We start from the raw sequence: 17,805 nt of genomic DNA, 5'->3' as shown, positions 1-17,805 counted from the left end.
GTAATGGGCGTACTTTCACTTTTTAGAGCAAAATGCCTGGGTCGCTGAACTTGTCCGCGGAATTCATTTTGGTCACTGTTGGTCAGTGTATTTGGGGAAGTGCAAACTATATATGGTCATTGTGGTTCCTGGAATGTCTCATCATATTGGTACTGCATATAAATCTCCTGTTAATTGATCATGCACCAGCGAGAGTTATTTTCTATCTACTCTCACTGAAAAGCTGTTCAATCTGCAGCTTCAGCTAACAAGTTACCAAGACACATGAACTGTACAGAATCGGTGTTGCGTTTTGCCCAAGCGAAGCTCCCATATATCGCCATGCTACGGCATCACGGCCACCTCCTTGTGGTCGTTGGCCGGGTACGACGGCTCCTCCGACGTCCCCGTCTCCGACCGCCGCTCCTCGCCAGTGGCCGCCTCTTCTTGCCGGACGATGTGGTTCCACCTGTCCTGGAGGAGGTAGGCGAGCGCCACGGCGGAGACCTCGGCGGTGAGGAGCGCCGTCCAGAGCCCGACGCTCCTCCCCGTCCTCTCCCGGTACGTGTGGAGGCCGATGTAGACGTTGGCCACCCCGGCGACGCACACCACCACCCCCAGCAGCCAGTGCGCCAGGTACCACACGCTCCGAGCCTTCACGCCCCTGAAGAACAAGACATCACAAACCTTCATTCAGTCGGGAAACACACAAATTTCTGACAGAATCTATGCGTGACAATATGTTCGTACCTGTCGGGCCTGAGGAAGCCGATGAGCGGCTGGAGCCAGACGAGGCCGTAGAGGGCGACCCCGATCCGCTGGTGGGTGTTGTTGAACGCGTTCTCGAAGTTGGTGATCGACAGCGCCGCCGCGGCGGTGGCCAGGGCCACGCCGGCGACCTGCGCGGCGACGTGGCAGTAGAAGAGGACCCTGACGGCCTTGGCGCTCTTCACGTTGCTCGAGAACCTGATCAGCAGCACGCCGATCGGCATCAGGAAGCCGACGGACGACCAGAGGAGGAAGGCGTGGAGCTTGAGCTGCAGCGACAGTTTGGGCGTCAGCTGCAAAAAAATAGCAGCTCATCCCAGTGTAAGTTTTCTGTTAGTCAGTGATAGCAGTTGTGCAATGACACATTCAGATTCTTGCATCAAAAGTTTCATAGGAGCATGGAAAGAGTCTCTGAAACTTATTTACAGGGGAGAGAAAACTTGACAACTTTTTATTTACCTCCAATGGCTGAACGCTCTTGTAGCTTTGGTTCAGACCCTCCAGGCTATCTGAAGCGCCATGGATTGAGCTTGCAAGCAAGAGAATCACACAGCCAGACACTGCAGGGAGCAGTCTTTTTCTTCCAAACAGTAGCATTGATGCTTGTCTATCAAATCTGCCCTCAGCAGGAACAGAGCAAGCACTTCCAAGAAGATAAAGAGCAAGCAACTGAACTGAACCTCTTGAGCAGCAAAAGATCAAACCGAAGCAAGATTGATCGACGCGCCTACGTATGCCGGCAATGGCAGAAGGAGAAGATGAATGGACAGGGCAAGCTTCTAGTCTCTGCTCTCTCTCCCACTACCACCTCATGCTACTAAACCCATCCAAGCCATTCCTTTCTTGCAAAGCTCCCCCTCACCTTAAATACCAGCATTCGAACAAGAGAAAAAGAAACCTGGCTGAGCTTAAACAATGCGCAGAGACCAATCAGCGCCGGCGAACCGCCAGCCCTCGGCGCGATGCGGCGACCGAAGAAGCTTGCGGGGGAATGCAAGAATCCGGCGAGCAAGTTGAGGAATGCAAGATTTAGCCGGGCCAAGAGGATAACTTGGGAGGGGCGTCCTATGCTAGCTACCACTTATCTCTCCTTTAGCCAGCCGGATGAAATGATTTGGGCATCAGAGGCCGCTTTTGCCGCTTAGCATGGTGGACTTCTGGGGAATGGGATGGAATAAGATGGGGTATGAGAAGGGCTGGGCGTGCTTTTGAGCACATTTTTGGCTCGGCTGTGCTTTTACAGCTCTGAGGGTATGATATGATGGAGTGGAAGGGTGGCTTTTGTGGTGGTGGTGGTGGAGCTGCAGGAAGCACCCAAACAGCGAGATATTGTTGGATGCTGCATCGGCATCTAGCGAGGAATTTTTCTTTGCAGAAAGCAAATTTGGAAAAAGGCTGGGTCTTGTTCAACTGTGCCATTGAGTTTGTTTGGCAAAGTTGATCCTGTCTTTTGATCAGGATCAGCACAACTCGGAGCAAAGGTATCTGCTGCTCTTGTTTGTGTCATGGCATTTTTTTGCTTTAGTTTTGTCTTCATTTTAATTTTTCTGGATGGACGACGTATGGCTTTGCTTCTTGACACCATTCATACACACATGCCCACACATTCTACATCAACGGCTTGACAATAAAAAAAAAACCTGTATCTCCTACTGTTTTGGTTGTTCCTAGAAAAACACAAAGTTCACTGATTGTGTTCAGATATGACCTTGCGGATGTGACCATTTCATCCCTGCGTCGATCGGATTAAGAGCGCACGCCGTGAAGTTCGATCGCCCGGATCATAACGGACTTTGAACTAGAGAGAACATGTGCATTCAAGATCATTTGCAGCCCATTTGCTTCCGATGTCGCGACAAAAAAAGGTTGGATCCCGATCTTGGCAGTGGAGCAGTTCTTCAGGTTGCTTAAACATCGGGCTAATGATCGATATAGACACCACCATCAGCGCCGCAAACCGAACGTTGCCTAGCAGGAGCCAGTGAGTTCTAAGGTCCAGCCATCCCCTCCCTGTGTCGTGTCAACTGGTCTCCCAACGACTCCATGCTAGCTGACCTACCTAGCTCCCTCCCTCTGCATCCATGGCAACCCATCCATCCATCCGTGCAAGATGCCTGGCTGTCTGATGAAGAGGAGCCATCGTACGTACGTGGATCACCTTTGGCTTTAGGCAGGTCGATCATGTGTGACCGGTTTTGCATGGAGATTAGATTAAAGAAGGGTTAAAGCGAAAGCTCTGCTCCGCGCGGGGGTTGAAAAGAATTTGCTGACAATGGAAGTTGCTGCATGGCCAAAAGGTTCGTAGTAGTTGGTAAGGGCATGTACAATGCATAGCCTCAAGGTGATGCCTCGCATGCCATGTAGGATCGGATATGACGTAAAGTAGGTTCGGATAGGGAATCGGGATCCTCTCCAGGAGGCGGGTGCTTAAAAAGAAAAAGTGTGGTCCGATGACAAATGCTGAAAAGATTGAAGTGAAAGTAGAGATGCATGTGTACTAGAGTCTTTATTTTCTATTTCTTAATGAGGACCACTAATGGTAGCATGCATTGGGGAGAAAAAATAAATGTAGATGCCTTAAATTATTTTTTGTCATGAGGCGTACCATTGTACCTGCTCTAATGGAAGGATCTGTTAGTGAGTCGCTGTCAGACACAGACAGGCGTATATACGTGGTCCTGCTTAGTGTGGTCAAGGCAGAGAATTTCGCCGCGCTATGCTCTAACAATGGCCATCCTATCAGATATCAGATCCACTGATAGCCGAATGATGGGGGTTTACGTACACTTTGTGTGAGAGATAACAGGAGCAGAGTATATGCGGTGTAGTGTCAAAAATACTCTTATATTATGAAACTTGGGGAATAATAGATTAAGATAGAATGATGGCATGTCTTGATCCTTTGTACTGGAATGAATAATGAGCAACCGACCGACCATGCATCTTGGCCTTCTTTTCAGCCTTTTCTCCAAAGTAGAAGCACATCATTACATTAGTCCTCTCAAAGCAAATGGTACCTTAGCTAGATCGCATAGGCTGCTAAGAATCCAGCAGGCAACCAACGGTGCATGTAACCTGCAATTGCCACGGTACGTTCAGGCTGATGACAAGAAAAATTCAGAAAGGACAGGCACATGATGGAGAGGCCATGTACGAGTTCCATGTTTTTTTTTCTGCAAGTGCACTCATGAGACCATGGGCCAGCGCCCGCACACACACACAGTCCATGCCACACACACTGTTGTTGAAAAAAGCGTGGTGGCTTGGGCCCTGGGGAGAAGCCTTTTGCATCCTCCATGCCACTAGCTGTCTAGCTTACTGTAGTTCCAGTGGCAATTACTCTTTCATCAGCTTACCATACGCAATTCGAAGGCACTATTTCCACGGTCACGAGGCTGGTTATTTGCAAGAATTGGGTCCCGCCAAAATGCAAATTCGTTGTTTTGCCTTATTTTTCAGTACAGAGTTTGGACGGCCGAACAACTCCAAAAAGGAAATTGGCGGCCAAACTGTAGACATTATCAACTATGGAAGAGGGAACCGGAGGCCGCCGATTGCATTCTCTTCAAGGTGTTGCTTCTCCATACGTATATGGTCTATGATCTGAGATTAGTTAGGTCTCACAAGCTTCAACATTCACACTTGGGCAAAGCCATGACACCCTACAATGCCACCCCTATCATTATTGCCAAGATTAACAAAAAAGCCAAAGAAAAACAACGGAACAATGGCTAATGCTACTGTTTGGGGTGTCGGATATAACCGGGTGTATCCGGATGTGGCTCCTACCGGAGCGATGGAGTAGCTCTGGGCTCCGGTGGTGCAGTGGGTGGTGGTTCAGGCGGCAATGGGCCTCGTCAATCGGTTTGAGGGGAGGATTTCCTATGGTGGTTCGGGGCAAAAGCCTGCTCTGGTTCTAGCCGAAGCCAACGGTGGCGACGTTTGTGGGCCTCGCACATTTCTTGGAGGTGTCGTTGCTCGATGGGCCACGCCTCTCTCTCGCACTCCGGGGGAAACCCTAGTTCCAGGTTCCTGGAACATGTGATGGCGGAGCTCCTGTGTCGTGGTCCTTCCCGGAGGGCTCTTGTGTCGTGGTCCTCCCCGGAGGCATCATCTTGAAGTGGTCTTGGTTTGCAGGTTCTACCGTTGCTCGTTGCGGGGGTACTAGGGCGGTGACCCTTGAGCGGTGTAGGGCGGTCTCTTGTTAGGTGACGATGGCTGCATCCAGAGGACCGTCGTGCCTTACCATGTCTTTGTGAAGTTGGAGCTGGTGAGGAGGAGCCTTCGACAATGATGACACAAGAAGAGTGGATGGTTCCAGTGCTTGCTCGACGCAGATTCAGTGTGTATGTCCTACAATGCTCATTGAAAGAGTCGGAGCTGAGACGTGGATGGTTGACTGGTTGGCATAGGCCAGCATGGGCCTCGGTGCCTATTGCGGCAAGAACTCCTTTGGTGGTCGTCGATGGTGGAATCGGAGTCGTTGACTCGCAGAGGAGTGATTACGATGACACCAGATTACAACCTTGATGACCTTTTTCTCCCACACGGCATGTGTATTCGTGCGGATAGCTTGCTCGGTCGTGCCCATTGTCTTTGCCAGCGTGTTGTTATGGTTTTTGCCTGATTTTTTGCTAATTAACCAGACAACTCTCTTCTTCCTTTTTTAATGAATCAAGATCCTCCATGAGCCCAGTGCAGACTTCATCAAAAGAGAAAAGAAGGTCAGAGAGTGGTCCACAGCCGGAGCCAAGCACTTGAGTCACATCATCCCGCGAGCGTAAGTCCTTGCTGTTTACACCGCCTTTGGGTGTTGTTACTTTCATGTCTAAACTTCTTTGTTAATCGATGAAAAAAGTGGGAAAGCTTTTGCCCTTGTTTTTCAAAAAAAAGAACTATCATCTGGAAAAAAAAGAATCATGTTTAAGACGGAGAGAACAAGTACATTTGCAGCCCTTGCTTGCGATGTTGGTTGCGACGAAAACCTACCTGAGAGGCTGAGATCCAGATCTTGGCAATGGAGCAGCTCAGATTGCTTAAACAGCGGGCCATCTTCTCTCGTCCCGGTCTCCCAACGACTCCATGCTAGCTACAGGGTCCAGCCATCCTTGCGTGTTTGTCATGGTGCAAGATGGCGATGGTGCCACCGTGGATCGCCTTTTAGGCAGGTCGATCATGTGACTGATCTTGCATGGAGATTGGAGATTAGACTAGATTAAAAGAAGAATAAAGCAAAAGCTCTCTTCAGCGGGAGTTGAAGAGGATTTGCTGACAATGCATGGAAGCTGCATGGCCCAAAGGCTCGTGGTGGTTGCTAATGGAAGGATCTGTTAGTGAGTTCCTGTCAGACACAGACACGCATATACACGTGGTCCTGCTTAATTAGTGTGTGTGGTCAAGTCAGAGAATCTCGCTGCTGCGCTAACCAAACGGAAAAGCGACGAGCTCGATCGATCAACATCCATGATGATGATGGCATCTCACCTCACGCACACTCTTGTAGCACCCTGTGTCGTGTCTCTCTTGCAGAATTATACTGTAGTATGCACGTTTGCCTGATATGTTGTCCTGATGTCGTGATGTGGAGATAGCAGATCCACTGATAGCCGAATGATGGGGTTTACGTGCGCTGGAGAGGTAGCAGGAGCACTGGATGTTTTTCTAACATAACAGTGTATGATCAAATTAACAGAGATAGATTAAGATAGGATGATGGCATCGATCGATCTATCTTGATCTCTTGTACTGATGACTAATGAGCAACCGACCGACCAACTTGGCCTTCTTTTTAGCCTCTTGTCCAAAGTAGGAGCAAATCATTACATTAGTCCGCTCTCAAGTCTCAAAGCAATGCTATCTTAGCTAGGCTAGGTTACCAAGAATCTATCGCTCCCTCCGTCCCATAATGTAAGAGGGTTTTTTGACACTATAATGGTGCAGTGCACGTAACCTGCCGCGGTCACAGGCGATGCGTTTGCCAGCCACGGTCGGTCATGCAGAGAGAGGAGGAAACATGCATTGAGAAAGGACGGTGACATGAAATGATGGAGGGGCTGTGTATGAGTTGGATTTTTTTTCTGCAAGTGCACTCACCAGTCATCACGCCATGGGCCAGCAGCCCAGCACACACACAATTGCAAAGTCCATGCCACACAAACTGTTGCTGCAAAAAGCGTGGTGGCTTGGGCCCTGGGGAGCAGCCTTGCATCCTCCATGCCACTATCACCATTCCAATTAGAACAAACTTCCAACTAGAGAACAAGAGCATTAATCCAAGTACATTTGCTTGCAATGTCGTTGTAACGAAACCTGGGATCCAGATCTGAGGGAGTACGTATTTGCTGACGCAGCTGCATGCATTGTTGTCAGACAAACGGAAGGTTTGCAGCAGCAGTAGTTGCCGCTAATGGAAGGGTCTGTTAGAGTGTTAGTGAGTCCCTGTCGATGACAACAGAGGAACATATCCACATGGTCCTGCTTGATCAGTGTGGTCAAGCCAGGGAATTTCGCTGCGCTAAACGAGCGGAAAGCGATGAGCTCGATCGATCAGCAACCATGATGACAACTATCACTCTTGTAGCATTCTCCTGATGTCCGTTTGCTACTGAATAAATTGTTGCTCGTGCAGGATTTTTATACACGTTTGTCTGAAGATACGCTGTCCCGAGTCCTGAGGGGTATCATTATCGAATAGATCCACTGATGGCCGGATGATGGGGGATCAGAGTTGCGATATAACAGAAGCACTAGATCGTGTCTGGAATTTGTTATGCACAGATTAGTGAACTACTCCCTCTGTCCCATAATATAAGATAGTATAAGGACGCTTTTGACACGAGAATGATTGCATACGTATCTCCATTGCATACATAATGAGCAGCCAACCGACCATGCGTCTCGACCTTCTTTTTACCCTTTTCCCCAAAGGAAGAGCAATCATTCCCCTCTTCTTTTCTTGGCAAATCATTACATTTGTCCTCTCTCAAAGCAACGCTACCTTAGCTAAAAATAGGTAGGCTAGGCTGCGAAGGATCCAGCAGGCAAATGGCACACCTAAAAGCATCTCCAGCCGTTGGCACCCCTAGGAGGCTTTTTTTGGCCGCTTGGGGGGCTGCCGGCGAGAATTTAAGCCTGGGGCTGAAATTTCTTTCAGTCGTTGGCCCCCCCGGCAGCAACGAGCCATCGGAGCAGCACCAAGCGCGGGAACGGCGCGAGATGCGATCACCGGCCGGCCGGCCGTTTCCGGCCACGGATGGTCACGCGGGTGGGTTCGCTAGAACGCCCGCAGTGCGGCGCGTCCAACAGTGGTCGTTGCAGCCGCCGACATGGGGTGTAGCGACGGCAGCGACGGGCGGAGCGGCGGCCGTGTTGCGGGTAGCTAGCGACCCAACGGAGCACGACGGGCAGCTGTGCATGGCGGGATGAGCACGGACGACGACATAACGGCGATGGCGATCTCGGGTGCCGGAGGGTGAAGAAGACGACGCCGAGGACGAAGCAGAGCTTCCCGGCTCACTTGGCGCGGTGAGGAGGAAGAGTAGGTCGAGGTGGATCTCTGGGATGCGTCGGGGAGGCGAGGCGGTGGCTATGGCCGCAGCAGTGCACGGCGGCGCTTTCAGACACGCTCGGGTGAGAGAGAGAGAGAGAGAGAGAGAGAGAGAGAGAGAGAGAGAGAGAGAGAGAGAGAGAGCAGACGAGAGGGAAGAGACAGCTGCGAGGGGAAGGCAGAGGCAGACGGGGAGGACCTTGGAGGCGGCCATGAGGAAGAGCACCGACGCTCAGTGCCCCCGCCGCGGCCACCTCACCGGAACATGCGCGCATGGCGGACCCGCGCACCGCCGCGGTCCGCGAGCTCGACTGTCGACGCTTTATCCTCTTGCCCCGCGTGCCCGGTGTTCCAGTCGTGGTGACGCTCGCGGGCCCGGCGCGCGGCCGGATCGAGGCTAGCAGGGGCGGGGACGAGCGTGAGGAGCGGTCGGCGGTGATGTGCTGGGTGATGAGAAGCAGGCCAGCGTCGGCGCGAGCGCGAGTACCTCCGACGACGAGGCTGAGACGGCCGGGCGGCCGGAGCACGGCGGCCGTGCCAGTCGGCGGGGAGGGAGAGAGAGGAGAGAGCTCTGTCTGCGTGGAGGAAGAGGAAGAGGAGGGATCACGTGGGTGATGAGGAAAAATGAGTGGACAGGGGAGAGGCGTTGGCCCACAAAACGGCGATTTAGGCCCCCAGGAGCCCCCCGGTGCGCTGGGTGTGGCATGAGACCGCCGGCGCTAACTTTTACTTTTGCCGGCGAAAAATAACGACTTGGGGATGACTGAGACTTTTTTTGCCCGTCGGCGCTCAAAAAATGACCTAGGGCGCTTCTTGGGAACGCTAGTGGAGATGCTCTAATCTGCCGCGGTCACATGCGAGATGCAACGCGATGCGATTGCCAGCCACGGTTCGCTGAGGCAGATGAGGAGAAAAAATCAGAAAGGAGAGGCACATGAGCTACGAGTTCAACAGTTTTTCTGCCAAAGGGCAGGCAGATGACAATGGAGTTGCACTGTTTTTCTGCGAGCGCACTCACCGCGCCATGGGCCAGCGCGCGCGCACACAATTACAAAGTCCATGCATGGCACACAACCTGTCGTTGAAAAAAGCATCTTGGTCCTTGCCTCCTTGGTGTTGGGATACAGGTGGATCGGGGCTTGGGCCCGAAGGTGGACACTTCAATTCAATTCAATTCCGGTGTGGTAGCCAAGCCAGGGATGGCCGTGCAGAGCTCAAAGCAGCAAAACCATCTGGTGTGCAGATGTTTTTTCTTCTTCAAGAAAACAAAGGCAAAAGATTTGCATCGTTTGTTAATTGAGAGAAGAATAGAGTCTATTTGTATTACAACACACCCAGAGATTAACAAAAAAGAAGAGATGATTACTCTTGGGGCAACTCTTTGGCACCTGCGGCCATCCAAACGGCCTTCTTTTTCTGTATATCTATAATAACTAACCTATTTCTCTACACATGCAAGCTATACACATCAGCAAGCTTCTGATTGGTTGACATCACCCTCACATGCACATGCAACCACGTCACCTCTTCCAGATGTGTGAACCGAGCCATTTGTATTTGTTCCCACGCCTAATTTCTAATCGTCCATTCCTTTGCCCTTCCACCTTCTGTAACTGAAGAGTCAATCTAATCGTCCTTTGTTATGATAAAAAAAACTGAAGAGTCAATCTACTATGCACACAAACAGGTCATGTGCATCCAGTACTCGAACCCTCCTGGAGAGTAACCCAGTGAGGCATAGCGACGCTGCCGAAGTGCCAAGCGACCCCTGGTGATCCAAGCACGACATACAGTTTGACCCCGATGAGCCGCTCACGATCCCGGCGACGTCGCCCGACCTCGCTACCCGGCGTCCCCATTGGTGCCGCCACATGTGACCTCGGTGAGCCACCCGGTGACCCCCTGCGTGTGATGCCGCTCCGGCGACCCTCTTTGACCACGTGTTCGTTCGTTCATCGACCACTTTAGCTGATGTGCAGGGGGAGGCCAATTCCGTGGGCATTCTATAATCCGCGGACCAATGCCCTGCGCCCCGGTGTCGACCAGAGCTCCCGATGAGCCGCACGCGCCACTGTCAGTGTCCTCCCTCCACAAACCTGCACCAAAGGCGGGGGCTCTCCTTCCTCTATTTCTCTCCAGATATGAGTGATTTTGTTCAGTTAGCCTGGGTTGCAAGCTCTGATTCGTGTGTGGCAGGCAAACTTTTTTTAGAAGAAAGCTCTATTCCGTCTCCAGCCACTTCCTCCGGGGCAGCAAGTCCGGTCTCCAGCAATGCTGGCAAGCATTTTTCAAGATACGACGGATTTGTGATCATGTTTCCAATCCAATTAGTTTTAATCCGAAGCACTAGATGGTGAAAAAAATTCTCTTCATTTGTTTTCTTTAGTGTTCTTGAAGAAATAAACAGATGAAGCTTACCATTTATGACGTGCAACTCTGTATCTTTCTCTATATATCTCTCACTTACATACACATATATGTTAGTTTAGTAAAAAAAAATGGTATTTCTAATGCTGTCCATTGTTTTTTTTGCAGAATCAAAGCATATGTGATATTTCTACACCGTCTGTATTTCTATTTACTTCCAGGTATGTTGTTGCCTAGCAGTTAGCAATTCATAAGTTAGACAAAGTATGTTTTTTTCATAATTTTCATACTGCCGCTTTTGATGGTGTATATGATGTAGGCAGCAGTATCTAGCACTTCCCCTCCCACTTCTTTGGAGTAGTTCCACGTTCTATTTCCAACATGTGGTCGTACCCTGTTCACATGGAATTGTTAAGTCCCGAAAACTCATCATGTTCTTACAGGTTTCTTCTCAGATTCTTGTGTACATAGAGCAAGTACTATGACTCAACACATTGTCTTCTAGGGCTAATTCTGCACCCGTTGTGTTTGAGAGCAGATATTTATTCTTCTTCTTTCACATTTAGCAGAAACAATTGCTGACACAAGTGCTAGAATTTGGTGTGTATCCATCATGAATTCAATCTGCTTATTCATGTTCGCCACTACACCCATGTCTATTAAATTATGGATGCTTATGTCACTCATATTGACCCCTAATATTTTAATGCAGAGATGAAGACTTGGATTTGCTTTTGCTTTGGGCTCATCATTTGTGCGGATATTTTGTATCTCGAGATTTATTACAGGTAATGGTGTTGATTAATCTCTGTTTATGAAAACGCAAATTGTATCTGGTAAGAATTTTGGTATAGTTTGTGTTCCGAGAATTTTAGTACCGTTTGTGCTTTTCAGAAATTTTAAGCTGGCAGAAATGGTTAATATCAGATTAAGGAAATGGAAATTCTATCACTCTAAGGAGACTTAGTTAATTGGATTTTTATTGAGCTACTAGGAGTTACTTTGCAGCCGCTATTTACTATCCAGTCTTGGGATAACTGAAGAATAATGTGGAGAGAAGTCTTTTGTGAGCTGATTTGAGCCTAGGTATAATTGATCTCTTTCTTTCTCAACACCATTTTATTTTTACTCCATGCTTCACATTTATTCTAGACATCAGTTAGTTGACTGAAAATGCGGTGAGTGATATTTTATTGGATGATTGAGGTAAATGAATATTATGGAGATGGAAGCATTTGTCGGGTTGTTTCAGCTTACATAGAGATTGTTCTGTGATTAAGGCTTCAAGCTGCTCATTTCTGTCAGGTTTGCATGAGCTAAAAGAATAAGATACAATGAAATCTTTCATCGGCTGATTTGACCTTTCTTATATTAATATCACAAAGTTTCGCACATATGGGCTGTTCTCTGATAAATGTGGCATCACTTTTGTATTGAAGAACATTACTAGATGGAGCCAAAAGAGTTGTCTTTGTTGATCGATATGCTATGGCCACAACATTTGTTTCATCGTTTATCCCAATTTTTGCCTTCGTCCTCCCTCTCTATTTATATCAGAATTTGGTGTGACTTTCAGATATATTTGAATGTGATTTGGGTAGACATTGACATGAACATATGCCCCCTACATTAGTAGTTCAAGTAGTTTAGAATAGGAGACACCAGGATGGCAAGTAGAATACCAACCAAACCACCCCCTTATGTGATTCCTATTGCCACATGTCATCCGAAGTTTTGCTCTATGTACCTTTCATCGTACAATAACTATCAACTTGATCAAAAAGGGACCAGGAATGCAAATCTTGAAGGAAAGGCTAAGACATACTCTCTTTGTCATGATGCTATATTGTTCATACATAGTATTTGCACTACTAGGCCCGCTGCAACGCGCGGGGCATCATCTAGTTAAGTAGAATGGTGGGGCGCCTTTGTGGTCGAACAAACATGCATAGCATGGCAAACAACGCCATCGTCAACCTGTTGGGGATGATAGTGTCGGATAGGCCATCGCCTTCTGGTGCTCTGACCGCGAGGCTTTTAGCTTGTCGAGATGGGTTGAATTGATGCTCCCATATCTTAACGGATGAAACTAAGCTTAGATTGAAACCCTAGCGAGTCTTTTTTTAAACAGAGGCAAAAGTTTTGCCTCGTCAAGTAAATAAGAGAGAAATAGAGTTTGTTACAAGTAACCTAAATAGACGACGTAAGATTACTCTCGCAAAATTATGGACCCTAGTTTTTTCGCACCGGCAATGATCCAAAGGTTGGCATCGGTCGCGATGGAGGCAAGCAATATTACCGGTGGTGCGCTCTTCTGCTTCAAGACTCTTGCGTTTCGCACGTTCGAGATAGTCCACGAAACAAGTATGGCGAGGGACACCTTGGCCAGTTGGTTTTGTGTGTCGTTGTCGTAAGTATTTGCCCGCCAAGCCTCAACCGAGTCGAACAAGGACCAAACGGTTATGCCAAGCCCGAGAATGTGGTATTTGTCAATGACCAAGGACCAAAGCTTTCGGGTGTAGCGGCATTTTTAGAACAGGTGAGCCCCACATTCTTGCACTCCCTTGCAAAGAGGGCAAAAATCATAGTTGGGCCACCCACGCTTCACCAATCTATCCGCGGTCCAGATTCTATCTTGTAGAGCCAACTATGCAAAGAAGTTGGCTTTTGAAGGAGCCCAAGCCTTCCAAATCATTTTGTCCATGAGTGAGAGAACCATCCCTAGGAATTGCGCCTTGTATGAGGAAGCTGCCGAGTAGAGCTCGCTAGCCATATGTTTCCACAGGATGTCATCCTTGGTGAGCTCATCGAGTTGGACCTCATGCAAGAGTGATCAAAGGGTGAAGAACTGTGTGATGTGCTCCGCGGAGACGTTGGCAGGAGGTTTGATCTTGAAAATCCAAGCATTGTGCTTGAGGGCCTCCCGAACCTTCTAATTCTTTCTCTTGGATGCTTCGTGAATGAGCGGGGCAATGTCTTTTGGCTTGCGCCCAAAAAGCCAAGGAGAGTCCCAGAAGGGGGTCTTCGCACCTTTACCAACGATGATGGTGGTGGAAGCATAGAAAAAAATTAGGTCCTCCTCGTCACATGGGTTCCCCATCCCCACCCACATCTTGGCAGGCTCATTCCATTTATACCACGGCCATCACAACCGGAGACCATGCGTAAACTTGTTGGTGTTGAGAACCCCGAGTCCCCTATATTGGAGTGGACGGCAGACAATCTCCCAATTTACCTTGCGATTTGCCCCGTCGTCTTGTCCGACCTGGACCATAGGAAAGCTCTCTCAAGCTTGTTTACATTGAGAAGGATGGTTGGCGGGATGACCAACGGTGTGGCGGGGTAGACCATCTAGGAGGTGATCACGGACTTGACAAGAGCCGTCCGTCCAATGGTGGTGATGCTTTGGCCCTCATAAGTTGTTAGCTTGCTTGCAACCTTGTCCACTAAAAACTAAAGATCCACCAACTATAGTTGCGAAACTGAGAGGGAGGCCCAGGTATTGCAAAGGGAAGGAAGACCTTCTAGCCGCCAATCCTTCGGTTAGGCGAGGTGGGTGCAACGAATGGGCACAAACGAGCTCTTGTGGAAATTGATGCATAGACCCGTGACCTCCCCGAAGCCCCTCAAAATGTTTGGAAGGTTGTCCACATCTCTTCTTATTATGGCCAAGAAGACGGTCGCGTCATCCGCGTAGAGAGAGGTCCTGATCATGGCTCCCCTTCCCCTAACTTTATGGAGGAGCCCCTCTATCATAGCAACCTCAAGAATTCTTTGGAGCTGATCAATGGCGATGATGAAAAGTAAGAACGAGCAGGGGTGGGTCACCGAGCACGAATTTATTCCTGAAATGAAATGTTTGACCATGCCTATTTATCCTTGAAATGAAGAAATTTGGAGCTCTCCAGTTTTTTTTAGAATTCAATTATGGGGGTGGAGCAGCTAAACCTGTACACAAATAAGATGTGTATAGACAAGTTCCTGAATCAGATGCAAGTTTTAATGCGTTTCATAACTCATTTCAGTCTACATTCGCTAACAACCAGCCCGAAAAGGGTGGGCGCACGGAATAATTTCAGGCATCAGACTTCTCATCTGCATATGAAAGCAGACCAAACCAAAACATAGCAGCTGAGGGCTAGCAGTTGATGGATCTGCTGCGCATTACTAATACGAAACAAAGTCAAGAGTTGCATCAAAGCAGCATCATCCTTAGTGACTGAAAACATCAAAGTGCTTAACCAAAACTTCCACATGCAAAAATCTTCAAACTCTTACACGCTAAAACACACAGACCAGTAGAGTAGAGTAGGGACCCGCTCACATGAACAGGTTGGGCCTCGTCGCCTTGTAGGTGGTCTTGAGCTTGCGGGTGGGTGGGCGAACCTTCTGGTACACCAGCGGGAACTTGATCTTGGAGTTGTGGAACTGCTTCGTGTTGTCCCTCTTGCACAGCTTGAAGTCCACCGTCGCAGTCTTGATGATCTGGATGCAGGGGGCACGCACGCGGTGCCGTGACGCCATCTCCGTGTACATCTGCTCCACGCCGCCGTTCAGGGTCGTGTCGCGGTACTCCTTGTACATGTTGTGGTAACCGGTCCTGCTCTGGTAGCGCAGCCAGATGCCGTAGTTCTTGATGGTGGTGGGGTTCTTCTCAAAGATCTGACAGAGATAGACATACACAAACATATATACTTGTTAGAATAAGCAGACAGGACAATGAAGTACATCCATACATGAAGAATTACATGGATTGGATAACGCAGGTAACAAAACTAGATGAAAACTAAGGAACAAACAAAAATAAGTCAGCACCAGCCAGCTATAAGTTAGAATCAAAGCATAACAAACAACTGACAATCATTTACAATGCTAGAGTAAAATAACAGAAGTTCTGGGGTCCACATTTATATATGCATAGGAGATAACTGGGTAACCTCACTAACTTTAACATGACTCAAGGCAGGAAGACACTAAAGATTTCTCCCACCTATTAACAGTTAGTGAAACATGTAGGATATATGTTTAGGAATTACATCCCGAACCATTTTGATTTGATGTTACTACCAGCTCTATGAAGAAGCTAGATACATCTATTTTCTTTAAGCAAGAACATTAACCAGTCTATTCCTGGCCTTCTTAGCCATCCAAACCTTAATATACCCTAACTATGAGCCAAGCCATCCTGGTGATCTTCCTGACAGTACATACCCATCTTGAATTGTGGTCCACAGCAACTTGGTACCAGAGTTTACAATCTCTGTTGCACTTGACTCCACAAGAAAATATAATCTAATGGCATCAAGCATAACAGCCATTGTCAGCTTTGCTACCAAGTTGTCACAAACCTCAGTTCTCGATGGATAGATACTGCTGCAAAGATGACTGGGACAGCTTGAATTATAGTTACAGATTATACAAAGGTTAGCATGACAAGAAATTGAAAATCCAGAGTTTGTCCTAACTGATGGTTACACTTGCATATTTTCTAACTTTTTACATGTATTCAATGCTAGAAATAACATGTACTAGTATTTTCAAATCAGCATATTTGCACATTTTGCAGTGCTATTTGTGTGCAATAGACAAAAAACATTTATGGAGTTAATCCAAAAACACTTGCAATAACATAACAAAAGCAGGGTGAATCTCAGAGTACTTGTAACATAACAAGAGCAAACTGAATAGAGCGTCACAAATTTGTTTCAGAGAATGGGCCATTCAATTTATATTTAGACAGAAATGCCCTACTTCAGCAATGTTGCAGAACAAACGAACTAAACCTACAGCATACAAGTGAGCCCGAGACCAATATACATGGACAACTAGATGAGGAACAAAGGACCTAAAGCAGAAACCACTCATCTTCGGCACAAACCACAGAAACGCTGTTAATATCGTTTGGTAAGCTAGAACACTGCAACGCTAGTTACATCTTCCCTATGCAGCAACTAAAATCGAGCAACTTCGCCGCATACAATACCAACATGGTACCAAATCTGATCTGATATATTACGGCAGTTAGCACCAGCCAGCACAGTTATGGAAGTTGCATTCACGGATCATGGTTACTAGAGGAGAGTGATATACCTCGTTGATGGCGAGCATCTGGCCGTTGGCCTTCTTCACCTTCTTGAGCTTCCTCAGGAAGTACCTGCGCGCAAACAAGCAAGCAATCACATAAGCCCCACGAAACCGGCAAAGTAGATCGAGGCCATGGCGCGGCGAGGTCGGTCGGGGAAGGAGACTGACCAGAACTTGGACTTGGCGCGGACCTCGTTGGTGGCCCAGAGCTTCATGCGGTAGATCTTGGGCTGCTCATCGCCGGGGGTCGGCAGCGCGCGACCCACCACCTGGTACTGGTGGAACTGCGCGAAAACAAACACAGAGAGGTCAGACACGAGCCCACGACGAAAAGATCGATTGCGCGGCGGATCGAGAGGCCAGGAGGAGGACGGCGGGGTAGGGAGGGGAAGAGGGGCTTACCCTGTGGGCGACCATTCTGGCGAGCTCTCGAGACCGGAGGCGGAGGAGAACTGAAACCTAAGGAGATGGCGGCCGTCGGGGGAGGGAGAGGAGGCGGACGAGTATTTATGTGTGGGAGGCGTGGAACCCTAGCGGGCCGTGGTTTATGGGCTCCGTGCCCCTCTGATTCAGTGGGCTGCTTTGGGCCGGACGAAATTGGCCGTCCCTGTTAGTTACTGGGCCGTCATTTGCCAACCTCTTTGCTGCTAGTTTCTGTTTTTCCTTTTACTACCTCTGTTTCTTTCCTAAAAACAAAAGCCTCTGTTTTTTTTAAGAATAACAAAACCCTCTGTTTCTGGGTGACTTTCAGGTCTTTGCTTCACGCTACTGTAACGTCATCTGATAAGTTTCAAAAAAAAATCATCTGATAACAACGGTAATAGTTAGCGCTAAATCATGTTTTCTAGATTGATCTGCAATTTGAATTTTGATAACCCCGTAACAGATCCCACCCTATTGAAAACAGATTTTGAAGATATCCGGCGTAATCGAAATATGATACGGCGTGTCTCTCTCCCTCGCATTGACCTTGTCGTCTTTTTCCCAACCATGTCACGATCTCCACCTCTGCCCACCACTCCTCCATGGTTCACAGTGGAGTTGAGTTGGAGCTATGTCAC

The 17,805-nt window shown here is 48.3% G+C and overlaps 2 protein-coding genes across 2 annotated transcripts; both read right to left on the bottom strand.

Annotated features, from left to right (window-relative positions):
- Nucleotides 1-119: 119 nt before the first annotated feature.
- LOC119292070 (cytochrome b561 domain-containing protein At2g30890-like) lies at nucleotides 120-1,992 on the bottom strand. Its single transcript, XM_037570901.1, has 3 exons — nucleotides 1,207-1,992; nucleotides 730-1,040; nucleotides 120-643 (listed from the first exon to the last, which is right to left on the bottom strand). Exons 1-3 carry the CDS (start codon nucleotides 1,342-1,344, stop codon nucleotides 325-327), a joined length of 768 nt encoding a protein of 255 aa, XP_037426798.1. The 5' UTR covers nucleotides 1,345-1,992; the 3' UTR covers nucleotides 120-324.
- Nucleotides 1,993-14,733: 12,741 nt separating this feature from the next.
- LOC119292049 (60S ribosomal protein L18a-like) lies at nucleotides 14,734-17,253 on the bottom strand. The gene is made up of 4 exons (XM_037570884.1): nucleotides 17,147-17,253; nucleotides 16,913-17,028; nucleotides 16,751-16,814; nucleotides 14,734-15,322 (listed from the first exon to the last, which is right to left on the bottom strand). Exons 1-4 carry the CDS (start codon nucleotides 17,159-17,161, stop codon nucleotides 14,981-14,983), a joined length of 537 nt encoding a protein of 178 aa, XP_037426781.1. The 5' UTR covers nucleotides 17,162-17,253; the 3' UTR covers nucleotides 14,734-14,980.
- Between the last annotated feature and the right edge of the window lie 552 nt (nucleotides 17,254-17,805).

This window comes from Triticum dicoccoides, chromosome 1A (genome assembly GCF_002162155.2).
Source record: "Triticum dicoccoides isolate Atlit2015 ecotype Zavitan chromosome 1A, WEW_v2.0, whole genome shotgun sequence".
NCBI lineage: Eukaryota > Viridiplantae > Streptophyta > Magnoliopsida > Poales > Poaceae > Triticum > Triticum dicoccoides.
The sequence above is the reverse complement of the archived record's forward strand: the minus strand, read 5'-3'. Positions and strand labels throughout refer to the sequence as shown.